The sequence below is a fragment of the Arachis stenosperma genome, chromosome 3, assembly GCF_014773155.1.
Source record: "Arachis stenosperma cultivar V10309 chromosome 3, arast.V10309.gnm1.PFL2, whole genome shotgun sequence".
In the NCBI taxonomy this organism is placed as follows: Eukaryota; Viridiplantae; Streptophyta; class Magnoliopsida; order Fabales; family Fabaceae; genus Arachis; species Arachis stenosperma.
The window spans coordinates 3,793,760-3,813,083 of NC_080379.1; the positions used below are offsets into that span (position 1 = coordinate 3,793,760).

Here is a 19,324-nt window from a genome sequence, read left to right on the forward strand (position 1 = left end):
TTTTTTTTAGTATGCTATAATTTTTTACTATTATTATTATTTATAGTTAATTTTTTTTAATTTACTTTACCTAATAGAATCAATAAATCATATTATAAAAAGATAATAACAAACATAATACACAAAAATCACAATTATAAAAGTGTATGATATCAAACAAATAGTTAAAAAAATAAAAATAATAAATAATAAAAAATAGAGCTCATGTAAATAGAAATAACACGAATTTTATAAATAATATAATAATATATATGAAGAATAAAGTTGGTAAAAGATAAATAAATGGTTACTATCCATGGCTAAAAGCCCGTTAGAAAAACGCAGAAGCTAAAAATAATTGCTTCTTGTAAACGTTGGTTTTGATAGTAAAATCACTTTTGCGTTCATGAAAAATAAATTTACCAAACCAAAAATTGAAACTTTCAAAAAGTTTAAACGTGGTTCTTCTCTTTCAACGAGTTTTCCAAACACACCCTAATACTACTGGTTCAGGGTTGGACCGGTCCAGTTTTCTGTGAAGGGGACACGTACGGGTGTGTTTACAAGCTAGGAAGACTCGAGGGAGCAAATTTGTATAACTTCCAACAACCACACATTTTACAACAACCAAATAAATCTTCTTCGAATAATCCACGAATGTCACCGCTTTAATTCACTCTACAACCACATCAACTATAGAAAGCACTACGAAACATTCTTGCCATCAGGAACTTATCTTCGCTACTAAAAATGCTTTAGAGTTTATCTTCTCCCATGCATGCAATATGACCGCATCAAGCCCCCAGATTGGAAACCATAACTTCAGCTACTTGGGGATCTGACTTTTTTGGAAACTCACTTTGAGACGTTGGAATATTAAAGAAAATGAAAAGAGAGAATAAACACCCAACCCAACCTCTTTTCATTTTTACTGGGAGACAAAGTGATTATTGTCCAACAAAAATGTTTGGCTTTTAACCTTTTCATTTTAGAACAAAAATAAAAATTAATTTTTATTATTATTTAACAGATTTTTTAACAAAATAATAGTATTATCTTAAAATAAAAAAATTGAGAATTGAAGTGTTCTTTTTTTTAGACAAAGATCACTTCATCTTTCGTGAAAATAAACAAAAGAATTGGATCTTTTTAAAAAAAAAAAGAAACAAAATAATATTAAAAATAATAATTGCTAGTGAGTTAAGTGTTATGTTGGCAGCATACACTACATTTTGTAAGCAGATTTGTATCCTAAAGGAAGCCAAATCACAATGTGATTTTTTTGGTGATTACCGCCATCCAAGGCTATGTATATATATAATGCTTCAAGTGTTTTGCTTGAAAGTTGAAATTTAGGATGTCAAAAGAAGAGTAGCAAGAAGCAAATATAATTAATGAGTGTGGCAAGTGTAATTAGAGAGAAAAACTTAGGTATCTTCTTGTTTGGTTTTGTTATTATGCGTCTAATTCACAGAATAAACAAATATTAAGATTTTCTCTTTAAAATGAGTTTGTAATTTTTTCACTTAGTCACATTATTCTTATTATTGCCTAAAAATAAATTATCGTGTATAGTTTTACTTTTTTTCTTCTTCACCTAGACGATTATTGGAAACTTCTAACGAGGGTTAATATGGGTTAATTTTCTCGTAATAACAAGTTAAAGCATCAAGTATGACTACGTGATTATAAGTTTATAACAATGCAATATAAACAGAACCATAAAATTAAACCGCTTAAACAGCTCGTTAACAAAACATTCGGGTAAAAATAATAATTCCATTTAGATAACAAATAATAAATTTCCTTTTCAATATTTTTTACACTGTAATTGCATAAGCAAAGTTGGGGATCAAAATTGATATCAAGTAAAAATTGTGTAGTACAAGCTGCACCATATAAATGATGTGATCTAGACCAAGCTTAACTATCAGCAGCTTGATTTTAGAACCATTTTTATGGACCAAAAAGCTGCTTCTCCTTTGACTAACCAGTAACACTACTTCCAACACAATCTCCGTGATGCTGAAATTGTCAATTCTTTTGGAGATGGCTTTCCATGAACACTCGTTAACCTTGACAAGGCAGAATCAACTTCATCTTATCAGGCTTCGGCTCTCCGCATTCGCTTGTTCTGCTTGTCTTGCGCACGGTATCTCACTCGTCTTTCCTCTCTCTGGCGCTTTCTCGTCAGAAGTTCATCCTTCGCTCTCTCCTTCTCGAGCTCTTTCCTCTTCTTTTCTGCATTAATCTTTCGCTTCTTTTCCTGGATGAGGTTCAGACAAAACACGGGAAGAAAAGACACAAATGAGTTTGACATAATGTAAGAAAAAGAAAAGAAAGAAACTATAGCATGATTTTAAATATTTTTAAATTACAGAATAATTCAAAGCTTTCCTTTTTGGTTATGATAAGGTTCCATCTAAGACCTTATAAATGCAGAGGAGAAACACATGACTAAATGTGAACCCTGAAACTGAGATTAAAATTGTAGTATTGGACAGAGGATCAAATGCTTCCTGAGGCCACTGGCAAGGCCATGGTGCTCTTTGAAAAGGTCGGAGCAGAAATAGAAGGCAAAAATTGTGTTGAAGCTAAGCTGTACTAATTTTTAGAAAACCTATAGAAAACCTATGCAGTGGAGCGGCTGGGAAATATGAGATGCAACAAAACCCCTACCAATTTCTTAATAAGTATGAAATTTTTGGATATAGAATCATAAGAACATGTCAAGCAAACCAACTATTAGCTGAGGTGCATACCGAATTATTTGCGATAAGTCGATAATGCTGATAAAGACGACAAATTTTACGTTCAGCGCTTTCCATGACGACAGCCCTTTTCTGATCAAGTGACTTCCTCTTCCGCTTAGGTGTATTCTTGGGTTTTGATTCAAAGGGAAGCTTTTCCTGTAGAGACTTCGGAATCACCAGTGGATTATACTTCTTTCTTTTTCTTTCAACTTTCTGCCAAAGAAAAAGGAAATAGGCATAAACATGACTGAAAATAAGGATTAAATCTCAGTGAATTAGGGGAAGTCTAAGACAACACAACCATTAAACCATTGCATACCTTGTAAAGTGAATCTTTATTTAAAGGTATAGGAAGGTTGTGTTCTCTTCTCAATTCTGCAACAGTGCGCATTCCTAACCAGGTCTTGTCACGAGGCTGCAATGCTGTTGTCAATGGATTATAAAAATCTGGGACTTCAACTTGAGTCCATGCACGCAGAAAAACAATGTCACTCATCAGAATCTTGTCTTCAAATGTGCACCGAGCAATTCCTTCTTTGGTTTGCCCACCCTTCCTTTTTGGTTGGTTACCTATCTCTTCTTTTGCAGCCTGACAATTGACAAATAGTATAAACTCAGCACAAAATATATAGCAAACAGCTCAAACCAACAGGCAAATCAATTCTCATGAAGAATGCAATAATCTACCAGACCCACATACCTTCTTGACCTGCCCCCTGATCCCACTGACAGTTCGAATGGCTGCACCTTCGAACCGAGCTACTTCAAGATCTGAAGTAAACATATCCTTGATAAATGCTGTTTTCTTGAATATCTTGCAAGGGTAACCAACCAATTTGATTTTCTTCACTATCCTAGCTGCATGATTATACTCGAGTACAACGGCAGTTGCAGTAATCCTAAACGTTGCCTGATAAATAGCCAGATGGAATGTAAATAGAAGGATGAAAGTGCAATATTAGCATTCAGCCATGTGTAAAAATATTTAAGGAAAACCATTCAGCAAAAGTAAAGAATGCCTGCACAGACCTGATTGTTTGATAAATTCTGAACAGCCACTATCCCAGTGTTGGGAGGGGCAAGAGGCCCCCAAAAAAAGGCAAAGCAATGTGCATGTTCTGGAGTATATTTTAGCATTCGCAGTCTTCCATTGAGATCCTCAGTAGCATATACTGGTGTTGTTTGGTAACGCCTCCATCCAACGGAAACTATAATTGGATCTCTGGTCTTCAGCACTTTCTTATGGAACCTGTGCCTCTTTAGCTTAGCCTGGAAGGATAAAGAAAGTGAAAAGAGGAATATATGCAAAAAGAAATGACAAAATAAACCAGGCAGCAAGAAAGATTAAACTAGGAATTTAGAAAGATGAAATGTCCAAGAAAGTTTCATTCTCATCACACTAATTAGTACTACTACTAAGCATGTCATAATATGTTTTTGAACCAAGTGTTTTCATCATGTATACCAGCTGCTCAATATGTTTTTTTACTTCCATGTTGATGGTCCATGTCACATTGACACCATTCATAAAACAAAGATGGAAGTTATTCCATATCTGCAACATCAAAAGGAAGTACTACCCTATACATCCTAGTATATAGCTCAAAGCAGTATTCCAAACCATATTAATAGATATAATTCTTTTAAATTTATACGGAACTATGCTTTTTAAAAAAACACACCAACCTGCATGTATCCAACATTTTCCTCCCCTAGACCGATCCCTCCCACCAATATGGGATGGTAGGGATCAAAGTACTCAACCATCTCACAAGGAACGTCATGAACCTCTAATCTTAGGTATGTCCCAGTTCGGAAGCCTTCTATCTCTAACCTGGTATCTTCATCGAGATCATTGAGTTCCGCTATATTCATTTGTTTCCGAAGCTCAATTTCCTCTTTCAACTAGCAAAGCACAAGAGTCAGCAACAGTTGTATAGTATCGTACGAAATATTAAATGATAGCCAAGCAGTTTTACCTTATCAAAATAACTACTTTCATTGGCTTGACCATGAGGTTTGGACTTCTCATCATTGCCCGCATCTTCCTCTGGTGTCTCAACTTCGTCGTCATCATACGTGGATCAAAATTAAGGTCAAACAGAATGCCACATTACGTCCCCAAAGGAAAACTAAAAATAAAAAGAAAACAATATTGCACCCTTTTTCCCTCCCTTAACCCCCATCTCCAAACCCAATAGAATTTGTTTTAACTGAAACCATTCAGACCCAAAATAAATGAATAAATAAATGGTTTCTTTCCACATTGATATCATACCCAAAAGACCGATGAGAACAAGGTCATAGACTAAGATAGCATCAGAAAACATATTGTAGGGAAATGAGATTTGAGAATCTAGCAGTACCATGTTGGAAACTTGGTATCATCTGTTTTTACTCTTATAAACGATAATTTGAAATATAGGGAGGGAGTACCCCGACTTAATAATAATGGTGGCCAAAGAGGGGGAAAAAGGATATTGTGAATCAAATTTTGCACGTAGGGCAAGTTTCTTGAGCCTCCTCTGCTCAGCCTCCGCATCGTCTCCTTTGTGTACTGTTGTGGCAACTGCATCATCTGTCTGGTAATTGTCATATTTCTCTCCTGTTTCTAGATCTTCAAAATCTCCGTAGACTTCATCATTTTCCTCTTTAGTATTACCATTTGACAGAGAATTTCTGAGAGCAGCTTTTGCCAAATTTCCAGTGACAAAACGATTGCGGATTACCTCGTTATCTTTCTCATCCCATCTCTGATCCACAGAAGGTTCACACTTGGAACAATCCTCAGTGTTGACCATTCCATCATTCAGTCCATTTTTCATGCTTTGCTAGAATTCAAAATATGGAAGCAAACCATCAAAATAATTAGGTTATAAAGTAAACAAACATATTCTGAAGGCAAACAAATATAAAAGGTGATATCTGCAATATGCTAACATGTAAATTTCAGAAGTTTCTTTATAATTTGTCAATGATAAAAGAAAGCATCATTGCAAAGCAATAATTACGATTCATTTCATAGAACTTCACACAAAAAAAGGAATTGCAATCATTAAGCAAGCAAATGCAATAAATTAAGTAATGAAAAATAAGTTACAAGTACTGCAAGAACCAACCTTTTTTACTTCTTCAATAGGCTTAAAAAAGTCATCGTCACTTTCCTCATCCTCACTACTATCATTCTTTTTATTTATAGGGATCATATTAACAGTAGATTCACCATACACAAGTTGCATCAAACTAGGAGTTTTCCGTGAGAGTGTCCTTTCCGCTAAAGATTCTTTCCACTTTGAAACATTCCCCATGTCATCATCATCTGTTTAAAAAAAGAGGTAAAAAATTACATCAAGCTTCGAGTATCAAGCCAAGTCCCATTTAAAGCAATTAGAAATAAGAACAGACAAGATACAAGTCTTAAGAATCAAGAGAGTGAAAACTGCACCATCTGTGTCATCCTCATTGTCGTCATCATTGTCCTCATCATCATCATCATCATCGTCCTCTTTAAAAGATTCTGAATCAGAAGAAGCTGCATCATCACTAGCAGCATCATTCTCCTCTTTTGAATCCTACAAATGAAATGTCAAGAACTTATGAGCATTTTATATACAAACTGATCCACATATCGTATGGAGCAAACATATTCACATTGAGTCAGTAACTTCAGTGAAGCATGGATAACAATTCAAAGATCACCATGTTTTGCAGCTAGCTTGCTTTGGTCATGCCTTCAAATACGTTCAGATCCTTAATCCTATATAAACTTAATTCCTGAACATATTTGAAGGGATGGCCACAAAGAAAGCTAGCTTCTTTTCTATATGGTAACTCAAAGCTCACCATCATATCACTTTGATCAACATCATTTCCAAATATTGCTTTCCTCCTTCGTCTCCCGTCTTTAAATTCAACATGTTCTTTCAAGTCTCCAGGAATGGCTTTCATATCAGTTGCATCATCATCTCTGTCATCAGAAGAACTGGCTTCACCCATCATGGCACCAGCTTCATCCTGATCAGACGATTCTGAACCATCACTATCTTCACCAGTTTCAGTAGCTTTCCCATGCTGATCTCTATCTCTAACATCTTCTTCGCTATCATGCTTGTTATCTTTGTGTGTAGCCAATGCATCAGCTACAGCTTCTGATGACATTTCCAGCTTTTGACCAAAAATATTGATAAAGCTATTTTCTAGCTTTTCATTGATCGAGTATTTGGTATTTTGAAGAGATTTCACCAAAACCTCCCCCACATCTCTGTCCTTAACTGTCAAAAGCATGAGAATGCAAATTTTAATGGAGGAGCATATTGGAATGAGAAATAGATACGGAAAGTCATTACACTATTACAGTAAGCATGATCTAACCTGAAACCTGGTATATACTACAATTATACAGGTAACATAAACAAGTAGCAAAGAGAACTCATAGTATTTCTAGGAGAACATAACCAACAGATTTTACTTAAAAAACAACCATAATGTCACCATATGATCATAATATGATTTCACAATAAAATAAAATAAAACAGAATGCAAGAAAATGGGGAAACAACCTTTGCTTGTCATGGCTGAGTTTTCATCATCAACTTTTGAAAACTGCACAAGGTGATCATTAATGTTTATGTATACAGCATCTTTGTCATACAAAAGATCCCCGAGGCCAGACATGGGAGCATAGAACAACTTTTCCTTATCACGCAGTCCTTTCTTTTTAGCAGCAGATGGAAGAGGACAAGGATCGGGTAAAGCAGTAACAGCGGTTAAACTATAATCACCCACCCCAGCAATATGCACCTGCTTTCAAAATACGGGTTAGATAATCATCATGTGGTGGAAAAAAGACAAAGACAGAGCACGGAGTATCACTGATCACCATTATCACTCAAAGCAGATAGTCAAAGCTACACCCTTTGCCAAGCATCAAGCTAAAACAGTGTAACAAACCATAACTGAATTCGTTTCATCCAATATACCACAAATCCTTAAGTATAACGAAATAGTTCTTCCATTCTTGGACAATTAGGAGGGAAATGGTCATTTGAATGTATAGAATATAAGTACAGAGTACACTCAGTTGATAAACATACAATCATACATATAAACATGGAACAATCTTTTGGATTTAAGTTTAGGCAGAAATCTTATGCGATCCAAATTAGAAAATATCTGCATTTGAGATTCAAATTGCAATTATCTCTGAAGCGGGTTAGAAACATATATACTTTAAATTATAAGTACAAGTATCGCAGAAGAGTGAGGAAGACAAAGTTCTCCTATCCATTTCAAGTATCAAATTGTACTACACCTTATTTACTCCACCAACAAGCTCTACAGGATGAATTTTCAGGTAATTTAATTCAGATAAAGACACTCATATACAAAGGAATTGCTGAACAAACCTTATTTCCCTTTTTTAAATTACACCCTCTAAGATAACCATAAAGTGTGATTTTTCTGTCACACTTGTTATTTGCATGCACTTTTTCAGGAGGTGTGATATCTTCAAAACGATCCACCAAAACATACGGATGAGAAGTTCGCCAAGATAGAGGATGAAACTTCATGACGGAAATAAACCGCGCGAGATTGTGAACTTCACGCTTGACATACCTGTTCAATCAGGAAAAGCAATATATTTAACCATTAAGGACAACTTACAAGCAAAAGCAGAGACATAAAACACTTGCCAAACACTAGTAACCAAGTGTAGAAGAACAAAATTTAAAACCATAACACATTTCTAGTAGTTCCTTACTTTCCATGAATAAGGCCCGATAAATAAAACAATTTAGCTCCGTCATATATTTCAGTCCAAAATCTGCGTTTTAATTCTTGTTTTCTTTTCCTCAACTTTTTAGCATCCTTGAATTTGTCAAGATGAGTAAGAACACCCATGACCTTTGGAAACCCATGTGTTTGCAATATATTAAGGAATTCAAATGTTTCCTGCAAGCAAAGAAAAACATGAGGAAACAGGGATTTTATGTATGATCAAAACTGAAAACTTTAGCTAATTATTATATAGTATCCCTGTGACATAGTACATAAACTAATACACACAAAACCCTATCTTATTCGTTAATGACTGACCATTTCAAAACCATAGGATCCATCTATAAGCAGCAGCGCTAGATCAGCAAACTTTGCCGCATCTATCATACCATTAATATCATTTGGGCATTCAACAAACTGAACCCTCCTTTGCTTTCCTGACATGCAATCAAACAATTATTCATCAACAAAAGCTCAATTCAAAGCCAAAGCACCAAAAGAATATTTTCAAAATTGAAATAAGCAAACTAAAACACACACACAAGGAACTTGATGTGGTAACAAAATAAAAAGCACCTGAAACGATAGTAATTGGGCCTCGTACATCAGGCAAATTATGCTTTGTGTAATGCTTGACCAAAGACTTTATCAACAGGGACTTCCCAACCTGAAATTACAGCTTGCAAAGATTACTCCACACTTCCTAAATCACATTCGAATATTCGATCACGTACCCAAGTAGTTACTTAGAAAGTAAGTGATATTAATTATTCCACTACTGATGAATGTGAATGTGCAAATAAGCTCTGGAACTTTAAGTCTTTCAATACAAAATCCAATCATTTTTCACTGGTCAATAGCCAACAGGACATTCGCTCAAATATGAAGCAAACCCAGTATATGCAAACACCCACTAAGTAATCAGCTAGAATAGTTTGGAATTATACTAAATTTTATAGTTCTATTATAAGCTGTGAATTAACTAGAATAGTTTTAACCCAGATCCCAAAAGTTGAATCTTAGAAGAGAAACTAAGGGAAGACGAACCTGCGGTGGACCTTGCACAACGACGACATAAGGTGGGGGCTCGCCATAGGAGCGGTCGACGATGGGAACATGGAGGCGGCGCTGCTCCTTCTCGACGGAGCGTGATTGCAAGCGCTTGGCCTTGTTGGTGGAAGAGAACGCGAACGCCTTAGGGTTTTGCCTCTTCTCATCTCCTCCATCGTCGTTTTGGCGCTGCTGCTTCTTCCTCTTCTTGTCGGATTTGGCCTTCTTGGCACCGGAATGGCGCGACCTGTGAGGCCTGTTTGATTGGTCAGCATCGTTGACGGCCATTGACGACGACGATGGATAACAAAAGAAGCTCAACTCAGCTTAGTGTAGTTGGTTGTAAAGGACTAAAGGGTTTAGGGTTTCGTTAGGTTTACAGTTTCAGAAGCGGCTATGGCGGTTACAATTTTTCAATAGAAAGTTAAAAAGGTTCCAAGTAATCGGCTAATTACAAAAAAAGACATTATTAACGTGCTATAGTAAAACGAAGGGCTTGTATGCTTTACAAGTTTATTAAACAATAAATTTAAAATACGCGCTCCTCCACGTCCGTTGATTACACGCGCTATATAATATCCCGCGTATATCTAACTTCCAAATTTAAAATATTTGTTTCCTTTTTCGTTTTCGTTATTTTGAGATTTGGTTGTTCTTCTTCTCGCGCGTTTTCCCTCATTCTTCTCCATCGATCTTTTCCTCTCCTTTTTTCACTGGTATGTTCTTCGTTTACGTTATCTTTTTCTCTCTCTGCAACTCGAGCTTCGTTTTCTCTTTTGATTTGTTGTTTTCTGAAATCAAAGTTTGAACTCGTTTTGAAGATAATGGATCCTTCAAGCTCAGATTGTGTGATGAATCCAGGCGAAATGGATTATGAATTTGAATCTAACGAAGTTCCTGAGGTTTGATTTACAGTAATTTGTATAGCATTGTGTAGTTTAAAAATTGCTCAACATTGTTTAATTAACTGGAATTTATAGTAGACGCTCGGGTGTAGATCAACTATTCTTTGGGTGTATTTTAGCTATAAGTGTGGGTGTATATACACTTTACTGGTTTTTTGTTATTTTTAATTGAGTTGTTGTTGTTCAGGTGTATTATATCAGACATGATTGGCTGTGTTTTTAGTTTTTGACATGGTGTATATCTGCAGCCTGTGTATTGACAGTTTATGGCTTTAAAGGTCATTCTGTAGTTGAGTTGTTTCGGTTCGGGTGTATCATATTAGACATGATTGGGTGTATTTGTATCATAACTATGGGTGTATTCACAGTTCTGACACGGTGTATTGTGCAGCCTCTCTCGGTTGTTGATGACGAGCTTGTTCCGAAGGTCGGAATGACCTTTACCACCCTTGAAGATGCCGGAAAATTTTACAGGAACTACGCCAAGGCTGCAGGTTTCTCTACAAGAGTTCGGTGCACAAATAGGAAGGGAAACGAGATTAAGAATCAACTGATTACATGTAGCAGAGAGGGAAAATGGAAATCTAAAATATCTCCAACCGAGAAGACCAATCCGACAGCCGGTTTAAACTGTCCTGCAAGAATTTATATACACACATTGAAGAATGTCGGTTCTTGGATCATTTCAAAGATTGTGCTGGATCATTCACACCCCTGCTGTCCAAGCAAAGCAGAGATGCTCAAACAGCACAGGGAACTAAGCATGTCCATTCGTCGTACGATAGAGAATAACGACGAGGCCGGTATCAGACCAAGCAAAACCTACCAATCATTTGTTGCGGCTGCCGGGGGTCATCGCGAGTTAAATTTTATCGAAAAGGACGTGATGAATTACATTACCAGGGAAGTGTGGAATGTTTCCGAACAAGAAGATGCAAAGGAATTCGGGAAATATTTCTTAAGAATGAAAGAGAAGAATCCGAATTTCTTTTTTGAGCTCGAACTCGAGGAGGATCAATCGATTAAGCTGGCTTTTTGGGCCGACGCAAGAAGCAGAGCCGCGTTTGAGTATTTCGGAGACGTCATTTCATTCGACACCACCTACAATACTAACAGGTAACAAACTGTCCCTGTTTATGATGCTAAATTAATTTATTTTTACGAATCCGCAGCAGAGGTGTATATTGGCTGTTTCATTGGGTGTATTCGAAGCATTTGTTAGGGTGTACCTAATGATTTTGCATTCTGGACCATGGTAATTCGTTTCAGGTATAATTTGGTCTGTGGTTCTTTTGTCGGGGTGAATCACCACGGTCAGTCAACACTTCTCGGATGCTCTTTGATGAAGAACGAAGAAATTGAATCATTCAAATGGTTATTTCAATGCTGGCTTCGTTGCATGGGAGGAAACGCTCCGAAAGGGTTTCTCACCGATCAGTGCGCATCAATGAAAAGGGCTTTAGAGGCCTGTATGCCAACAACAGTTCACCGCTGGTGTATTTGGCACATCATGAAGAAGATTCCAAGCAAATTAAACGGGTACAAGGGACATGCCGATATCGAACAACAAATGAGCCATGTTGTTTGGAACTCTCATAGCAAAGACTCATTCGATAGGAATTGGAACGATTTTCTGGTGAATTTTGGTCTTGCGGACAATAAGTGACTTTCAGGTAATGTGTTTTTAAAATCTGCAGCAGAGGTGTAAATTGTACGATCTCTCGGGTGTATTTTACAGTGTGTGTTTGGGTGTATTATGCAGATCTGTACGAAGACCGTCACATATGGGTTCCTATCTATCTGGACCACCACTTCTGGGCAGGGATGAGAAGCACACAAAGGAGCGAGAGCATGCATTCATTTTTTAACAAGTACATCACCCGGAACAGCTCGCTCATTCAGTTCGTCAAACAGTACGATAATTGCCTCGGAAGCAGGGAGCAAGCAGAGAGAGAATCAGATGCTGCAGATTTTCATACGGTCATACCGTGTGCAACCAAATCCTCCATCGAAGCTCAGTTTCAAGATGCGTACACTCACGCAAAGTTTAGGGAAGTCCAAGCCCAATTCAGAGGAAAGGCGAATTGCATCACCAGATTAAAGAATTCCGCTCTAGGCTATTCAGTATACGAAGTCGGAGAACAAGTTTCCAGCTCAATATTCGACAAGTTCGCAGTTACCTACGACTCAGTTGCAGCCGAGGTAAAATGCCAATGCTTATTATTCGAGTCGAGAGGGATACTGTGCCGTCATGCACTAAGCGTGTTAAGCTTCGAACAAGTAAGCCAAGTGTCCCCTAGATACATACTGGAACGATGGAGCAAGAAGGTAAAGAGGCAACACACACACATCAAGAGCAGCCACGACGAGCCACTAATGGAGCCAAGAAGCAAGAGGTTCGACCAATTGGTTTTTCGTTCGCAAAATATTTGCGAATTTACCTCTGAATCGGAGGAGCTGACTGCAATTCTGCACCGTGCGTACGATAACGTCATGGCCGAGATGGAAGCATTAAAAGCCAAAAGGAAGCGGACATCTTCTTTATCCCACGAAGACGCCAACTTGGAATCCGTTAACGAGCTTCAAAGCCCGCCAAGGATTCGAACAAGAGGACGTCCAAAAAACAGGCTAGGTTCAAAGCTCGAGAAACAGATTGCAAATGCCACAAAGAAGAAGAAGACGAAAGTTTTAAGCGAGGTAAATGTAATGTTCTTTAAATTTGTGGCGATTGAGTTTATTTTTCTAGTTAATAGTTTAGCTAATGCGGGAGTGTTATATTCAGATAAACCTGTTTGATGCTGCATCAGCGGCGCATTCAAATTGCAGCCAATATCATGGACAAGTTATAAATTATCAGCTCAGGGTACCAGCAGCAGGGGATAACTCTTTGGGTGTATAGTTATAAAGAGTATGGGTGTAAAAGCTCTGTTTCTTTTGGGTGTATTTTTGTTAATTGACAATTTACATATAGACACATATATAGATACATATAGAACAAAAGCTGTAAAAATTCACAGGTTATGGGCGTATATTTCAGTTGATGTTTTTCTTCATATTTTAGTACATGTAATTCATTCATTTTGAATACAGCACACACAGTTGGGTGTATATTTTATTCAACCTCGGGTGTATTATTAGACTTGCATTTGGTGTAACAGTTTATAATTTACGTTTATATATGCCTTTATTTTTTCTTCATATTTTACCACCTGTAATACAGCTTTTGAATACATCACAGGCAGTTTACCATCACAGATAGTTTAACTATCAGAAAAAATATACATCGAATAGAAGTTGTTGATAAATGGCAAATATTTACATCATTTGTTCAATTTACAAACTACGCAGCAGTTGGATTACCCAGTTTCTATATCAGCAGAATTAATCTGACAAAACGGACTCAATAATACAGAGGATGGCTTCGACAGCCTTATAGCACTACTCTCTCTAATTGCCCGATCTCTCTGTTTATTCATCTCACTGAATAGTATCCGGGAAGCATACTCCACTCTATAGTGGTCCACCTCCTCCTACAATTAAAAAGTATGTTATGTTTAAACAGAAATATTAATTCAGTAAAGTAATACAGAGTTATATAGTTCTAAAGACAGTTACCTGTGTCCAATTATCCCATTCATACTTCCCCTTTTTAATGTTTTCCGGCTCAATTAACTCAAGCCACTTCATAACGTAGATAGCGCAATCATAGCTGAAAACGAAGAAAATAAATTACAAATCTCATTTAGGAAAGTTTAATGTTTAGACTCACAAATTTATACCTTGTTTTTTGCCCTGATATTTTAACATATGATGCTTTAATTTCCTTTTCCTTCTCGCCTTTCTCCAGAGGTTTCCCGCCGGCATATGTTATCAATCTTGAAAGTACATATCCCTTAAATACCAAAACAAATCAGTAATACACCCGAATGAATGCACAGGATACACCCAACTGAATATGAAATATACACCCAACACAACCTTCGAAATAGACCTATCTATTAAAGTAAAGAAGACAGAGGCAACTTACAGTGAATTTATTAATTTCCTTTCTCTCATCGCTTGGAGCTTTTTTGTGTAGCGGGTCAAGTATTTGACATTTCCGCTTTGTTGTATTTATCAGCCATAACCACCAATATCCCGAGTGGCAAACAGGAGCAAAAATCTGAAGGATTGCCACATTTCAACAGTGTGTTATTTTATTTGGCATATAAGTAAATAAATAAGCGTACTAACAAATTTAGCAAACCAAAACTTACATATGGATGCGAACTTAATTTTTTTCTATCTATGAAGTGAATGAAACTCGGGTAGGCTTCCACCCTGAATTTCTTTTCCGTTTTCGGGGATATGAATTCCCCCCTTGGGTGATCCGAAAGTGCCATGCTCTGCAAGAATTGCGATACAAGAAATGAAATACTGAAAATACACAACTTACACCCAATCTAAGCTAAAAAATACACCCAAATCAATGTATAAAATACACCCAAAGTTCGTAGAAGTAACACTTACCACAATATCGGGGGGGAGACAGTATATTTGTTCCTGAAACCTCTTTTCATTTTTCTGGTTTAGGATGAGGCAGATGGCAGATACAATCTAGAAATCAATTTTAAATTAATAAACATTGCAGTTGACTTTGGTGTAAAAACATTAATGTTAGTCTAAAATTACCTGAGATTCTATATCACTTTTTGCCTGGAGGGATGCAAGATGCGTTCTCATCAAAATGTATTCTCCTTGGCCAATCAGAGTGCATATCTCCTCAAACTCGTCAGTATCGCCTTTTGCATCTTCCTTCAGTCTCGTACCCCAGATGTAGCACTTTTGTTTCATATCATCCGGAATTTGATTTATTCCCCCAGGAGTTTCAAACTTTGCAGAACTTTCTCCCCCAGTCTCACTCTGAATTTGTGGACTTTCGTCTTTTCCCTTTGCCGCACTGCTTGCTAATTTTTGGACCAAACTGTGTAATTGTTCTAGCATAGTTGCAGTTTCTGGAGATTTTTCCCTTTCTGTCTCCTGCGTTGACGCCCCCTCCTGGCTTGAATCTGTCAATCCGAGGCTGAATGATGGCATCTCCGGATCTGTTTTAGGAACATAGGTTGTTGTCCGTGCCATCATCAACAGGGCAGCAGCGTCCTCTGCGTCTGGATGATTGCGTCATTATGTATAAGAATAAGAGTAAGAATAAGAATATACGGATGATAAGCAAAGATTGATTTTAGTCTAATGAACTTACATTTTTGTTGGAGCTGGGGGAAGCTTGGGTGTTGTTTGTTGAAGTTGTTTGGGGGTTTCAGGAGTGCTGCACAGTTACACAAAATTAATCATGGCGTAAAAAAAAACTGATCAGGAAGAATATACACCCAAACTGTTAGCAAATATACACCCAAACCCTAAATAAATATACACCAAATACTATTTTCTTACGTTTCTCTAGCCCCTTCAATCTGTAGCATAGGGGTTGGTTCGAAATCTGCGTCAGTGGTTGTTTGTTGGGATGCCGGCACAAAAAACTGGATCGGGACTCTAAACAAGAATAAAAATGAAAGGTTAACAACGTATTTGAAAATAATAAGGTTATAAGGTTGAAATATTCTTGAAAAACTCACATTGCAAGCGCTTCAAACGAAATATACATCCAACTTAGTAAACAAGATACACCCAACTTGATCCACAAAATACACCCAAACTGTTTCACAGAATACATCCAAATCATGATAACAAGATTTTATTAAATAATAAAGCTTCTTACGTTTCAGAGGACACATAGCGACCTTCTGTCGATCGCAGGTCAGCTTGGTTCTCCCTGCGAAACAAGATACAATTATTAGCAAACAAAAGACACCAAAATCTCAAATACACAGCCCAGCAAGACATACCACTCTACAGCAGATTTATCAACGTTTTCCCTTAGCCATTCATCGAGTTCGTCACTTGATATTTCATATCTCTCACTACATTCATAAAATAAGACGTTAACACAAAATAATTACGATGATAGACCGTAGTATAGCTTACGAGGTACTGTACCCGTCAAAGTATTGATCTTCTTCAAGAGGTGAATCCTCCACAACAACTTTTTTCTTTTTTTGTTGTGTTCTGGGTGGAAAAAAAAAACAGTACCAATCAGAAATAAAAAATTAATTTTATCACATAATTTTATCCAAAGAAATGCTTACTTTTTTGGAGTTGTTTTTGTTTCTTTCTTTTTCTTCTCCTTCTCCGCAGGCGATGATTCTTCGCTCCTATAAGTTAATAATAGACACTTCAGTTAATACACGAAATCTTTATAACGAAGCCAAAAGAAAGGAGTATTAATTTCAGGACATTACTCATCACTTGGTTCAGATTCAGATTCTGAATCAGAATCTGACTCGTCTTGCCTCTGCTTTCTTTTTCTTGAGTCCATTCTGGAAGGCAAACAATTGTCATTTAGAACATACTAAGAATACACCCAAATGAGTTCACGAGATACACCCAACTAAGTATACAATATACACCCAACGCAGCAAACGAAACACACCCTGCTTAATAAGCTACATACACCCAACGTGGACAAATAAAATACACCCAAACCGAAAAAGAAATTACACCCAAGTATGGTACTTACTTTTTCCCCTTTTTGCCGGGGTGTTTTCTTCCCGAATCCTCTGAGTCTTCTTGAGCCTCAGACTCAGAGGTAGAAGTGTCACTGTCAGTAGTTTCTGTCTCCGAAGACGATGTTGGGCTCGCCTTTCTTTTTTTTATTTTTTTTATTTCTTGTTTTTTTTTTCTTTTTTTTTTTTCTTTTTTTCTCATTTTTTCTCTTGTCTCTGCCATCTTCACAATCCCCTGAAACATGAGATATTTTAGTTAGCACCATTCGGGTAAATAAAATACACCAAATTATTATGATTACTCACCAAAATTTTCCCTCTTTCTGCATTCATTCTTTCCACCAACTGCTCCTTAGTCCAGTTGGCAATCCATGGCTTTTGTGGTCTTTCAGCCCTGTTCTTGCCTTTGTTTTTTGAAAGATGAAAGTAGATTATCATCAGGGCAAAGAGGCAGCCATTGATTGCCTTCTTCTTCTTCTCTTGATAGTCTGTGATGCCCTTGACCATGAATGTCAAAACATGCCCCCCCAATTTCTCTCCGATATGCCGTCCATCTTAAAAATTGGGGCCAGGTGCACGGGCGATATTTTGTTTATCGTCGTTGGCAAAAGGAACGCCATCTGTATGTAAAGGATGAATATCCTCTTGAACATCAGGCGTTCCTCTTCGTTGCCAACGCCAATTTCCATTATTTCATCGGTAAGACTTTTGAGGGTCTTACCCTGGAATCTTCTATAAATTATTTTGTCATCATCAGAAAGTTTCTTATAGTCAACTTTCTCAGGAAATAGATCTCCTACAAAAAGGAAGACAACAAAGCATCCAAGTCGGTTCAAATACACCCAAGCATCAGGTTAATATACACCCAAGCAACAACTTAATATACACCTATAATTTTGAGCTAATTACCTGTTGCATTGATGCCAAGCGCATCACCTATTTTTTTTTGGGTTATTTGGAAAGAACCATATCCTGTCTTCAGTCTGTTCTCCCCAAGTTTGAAGTTGTTTGCCAGCTCCCTTAAGAGTTGGTGATCCACCCTCAGTGGTGGGATGTGCATCAACCCACCGAATCCAAGATCCCTCACAATCGCCTTCTTCTCCTCAGTCATGTTTCTGAACTTATCATTCAGGAGATGTGTGGCACATTTAAGGTCTTTTGTTTGGTTTCTTGCTGTCATTTTCTCTGAAACTAAAAATACACCCAAAGATATCAGTAATATACACCCATATATATATGACTCAGATACACCCATTAATAACAATAAGATACACCCATTGATAACAGTAAGATACACCCATATATATGAGTCAGATACACCCAAAGATATCAACAAGATACACCCATTGATAACAGTAAGATACACCCATATATATGAGTCAGATACACCCAAAGATATCAACAAGATACACCCATTGATTACAGTGAGATACACCCATAGATATTATTCAGATACTTCCATATAGATATCAGTCAGATATCACTCAACTATGCTTCAATATCAAGCCACATTACAAGGTTAAGCAGTTTACACCCCCGAATCTACGGAATAAACCCCCAAAAATCAACAAAAATAGCAGGAGAACTTAGAATAACGACGTAGAACTTAGAACAGTGTAACAAAGAAGCAAGAGTAATAGTAAACCCTAGAAGAACGACGTAGAAGAAAAGTGAAATATACAGTATCTTAATGGACTTACGTTGAGTATTGTTGCTTTGTTTTTTCTTCAGATTCTTCACGGAGAGTTTGATGGTGTTTTGATGCAGTTTTCGAACTACGATTTCTATATTTTGAACTTTGATTTTCGCTCGAAAATGGGAGGGTTTCGTTGTTTTGAAAGCGCCTTGAGAAATGGAAGAAGTGGAAGAAGTGGAAGAAGTGGAAGAGTCTGCCATACGTAACCGTTCGAATGTTGAGCGTGTGATTTTGACGCGCCATCTTATTTGTCTTCATGCGCGTGAGTTCTGTTTGGGCTGGGCCAACTTGTATGCTTGTAGGCTTGTATGTGTAGCAGGCCCGATAGTAAAAATAATACTTTTTATTTACAAAATGGCAAAAGATTAGTTGTAAAAAAATTATCTTTTTAATTATAATAAAATAAACTGTGTAGTCACCAAAAAAAATAAAATAAACTGTGTTAATTTAATGATTAATTTATTAATCTGTTTAAATAAGTGTAACGAAAAAATTAAAAATTAAATTTAAATTTTAAAATTTTAATAAATTCAAATTAAATCTCAAAAATTATAATTATAACTC

General features: G+C 36.9%; 1 protein-coding gene and 1 long non-coding RNA gene across 2 annotated transcripts; both read right to left on the reverse strand.

The window, feature by feature from the left end:
- Positions 1-1,744: 1,744 nt before the first annotated feature.
- LOC130968717 (uncharacterized) lies at positions 1,745-9,974 on the reverse strand. Its single transcript, XM_057894130.1, has 17 exons — positions 9,558-9,974; positions 9,087-9,177; positions 8,829-8,947; positions 8,494-8,684; positions 8,138-8,348; positions 7,292-7,532; positions 6,576-7,003; positions 6,178-6,304; positions 5,852-6,051; positions 5,214-5,563; positions 4,712-4,811; positions 4,419-4,637; positions 3,762-4,001; positions 3,433-3,642; positions 3,052-3,321; positions 2,742-2,945; positions 1,745-2,245 (listed from the first exon to the last, which is right to left on the reverse strand). Exons 1-17 carry the CDS (start codon positions 9,846-9,848, stop codon positions 2,084-2,086), a joined length of 3,654 nt encoding a protein of 1,217 aa, XP_057750113.1. The 5' UTR covers positions 9,849-9,974; the 3' UTR covers positions 1,745-2,083.
- Positions 9,975-14,827: 4,853 nt separating this feature from the next.
- On the reverse strand, positions 14,828-15,175 carry LOC130968215 (uncharacterized). The gene is made up of 3 exons (XR_009081559.1): positions 15,137-15,175; positions 14,975-15,061; positions 14,828-14,850 (listed from the first exon to the last, which is right to left on the reverse strand). It is a non-coding gene; the product is annotated as an uncharacterized LOC130968215 (long non-coding RNA).
- Between the last annotated feature and the right edge of the window lie 4,149 nt (positions 15,176-19,324).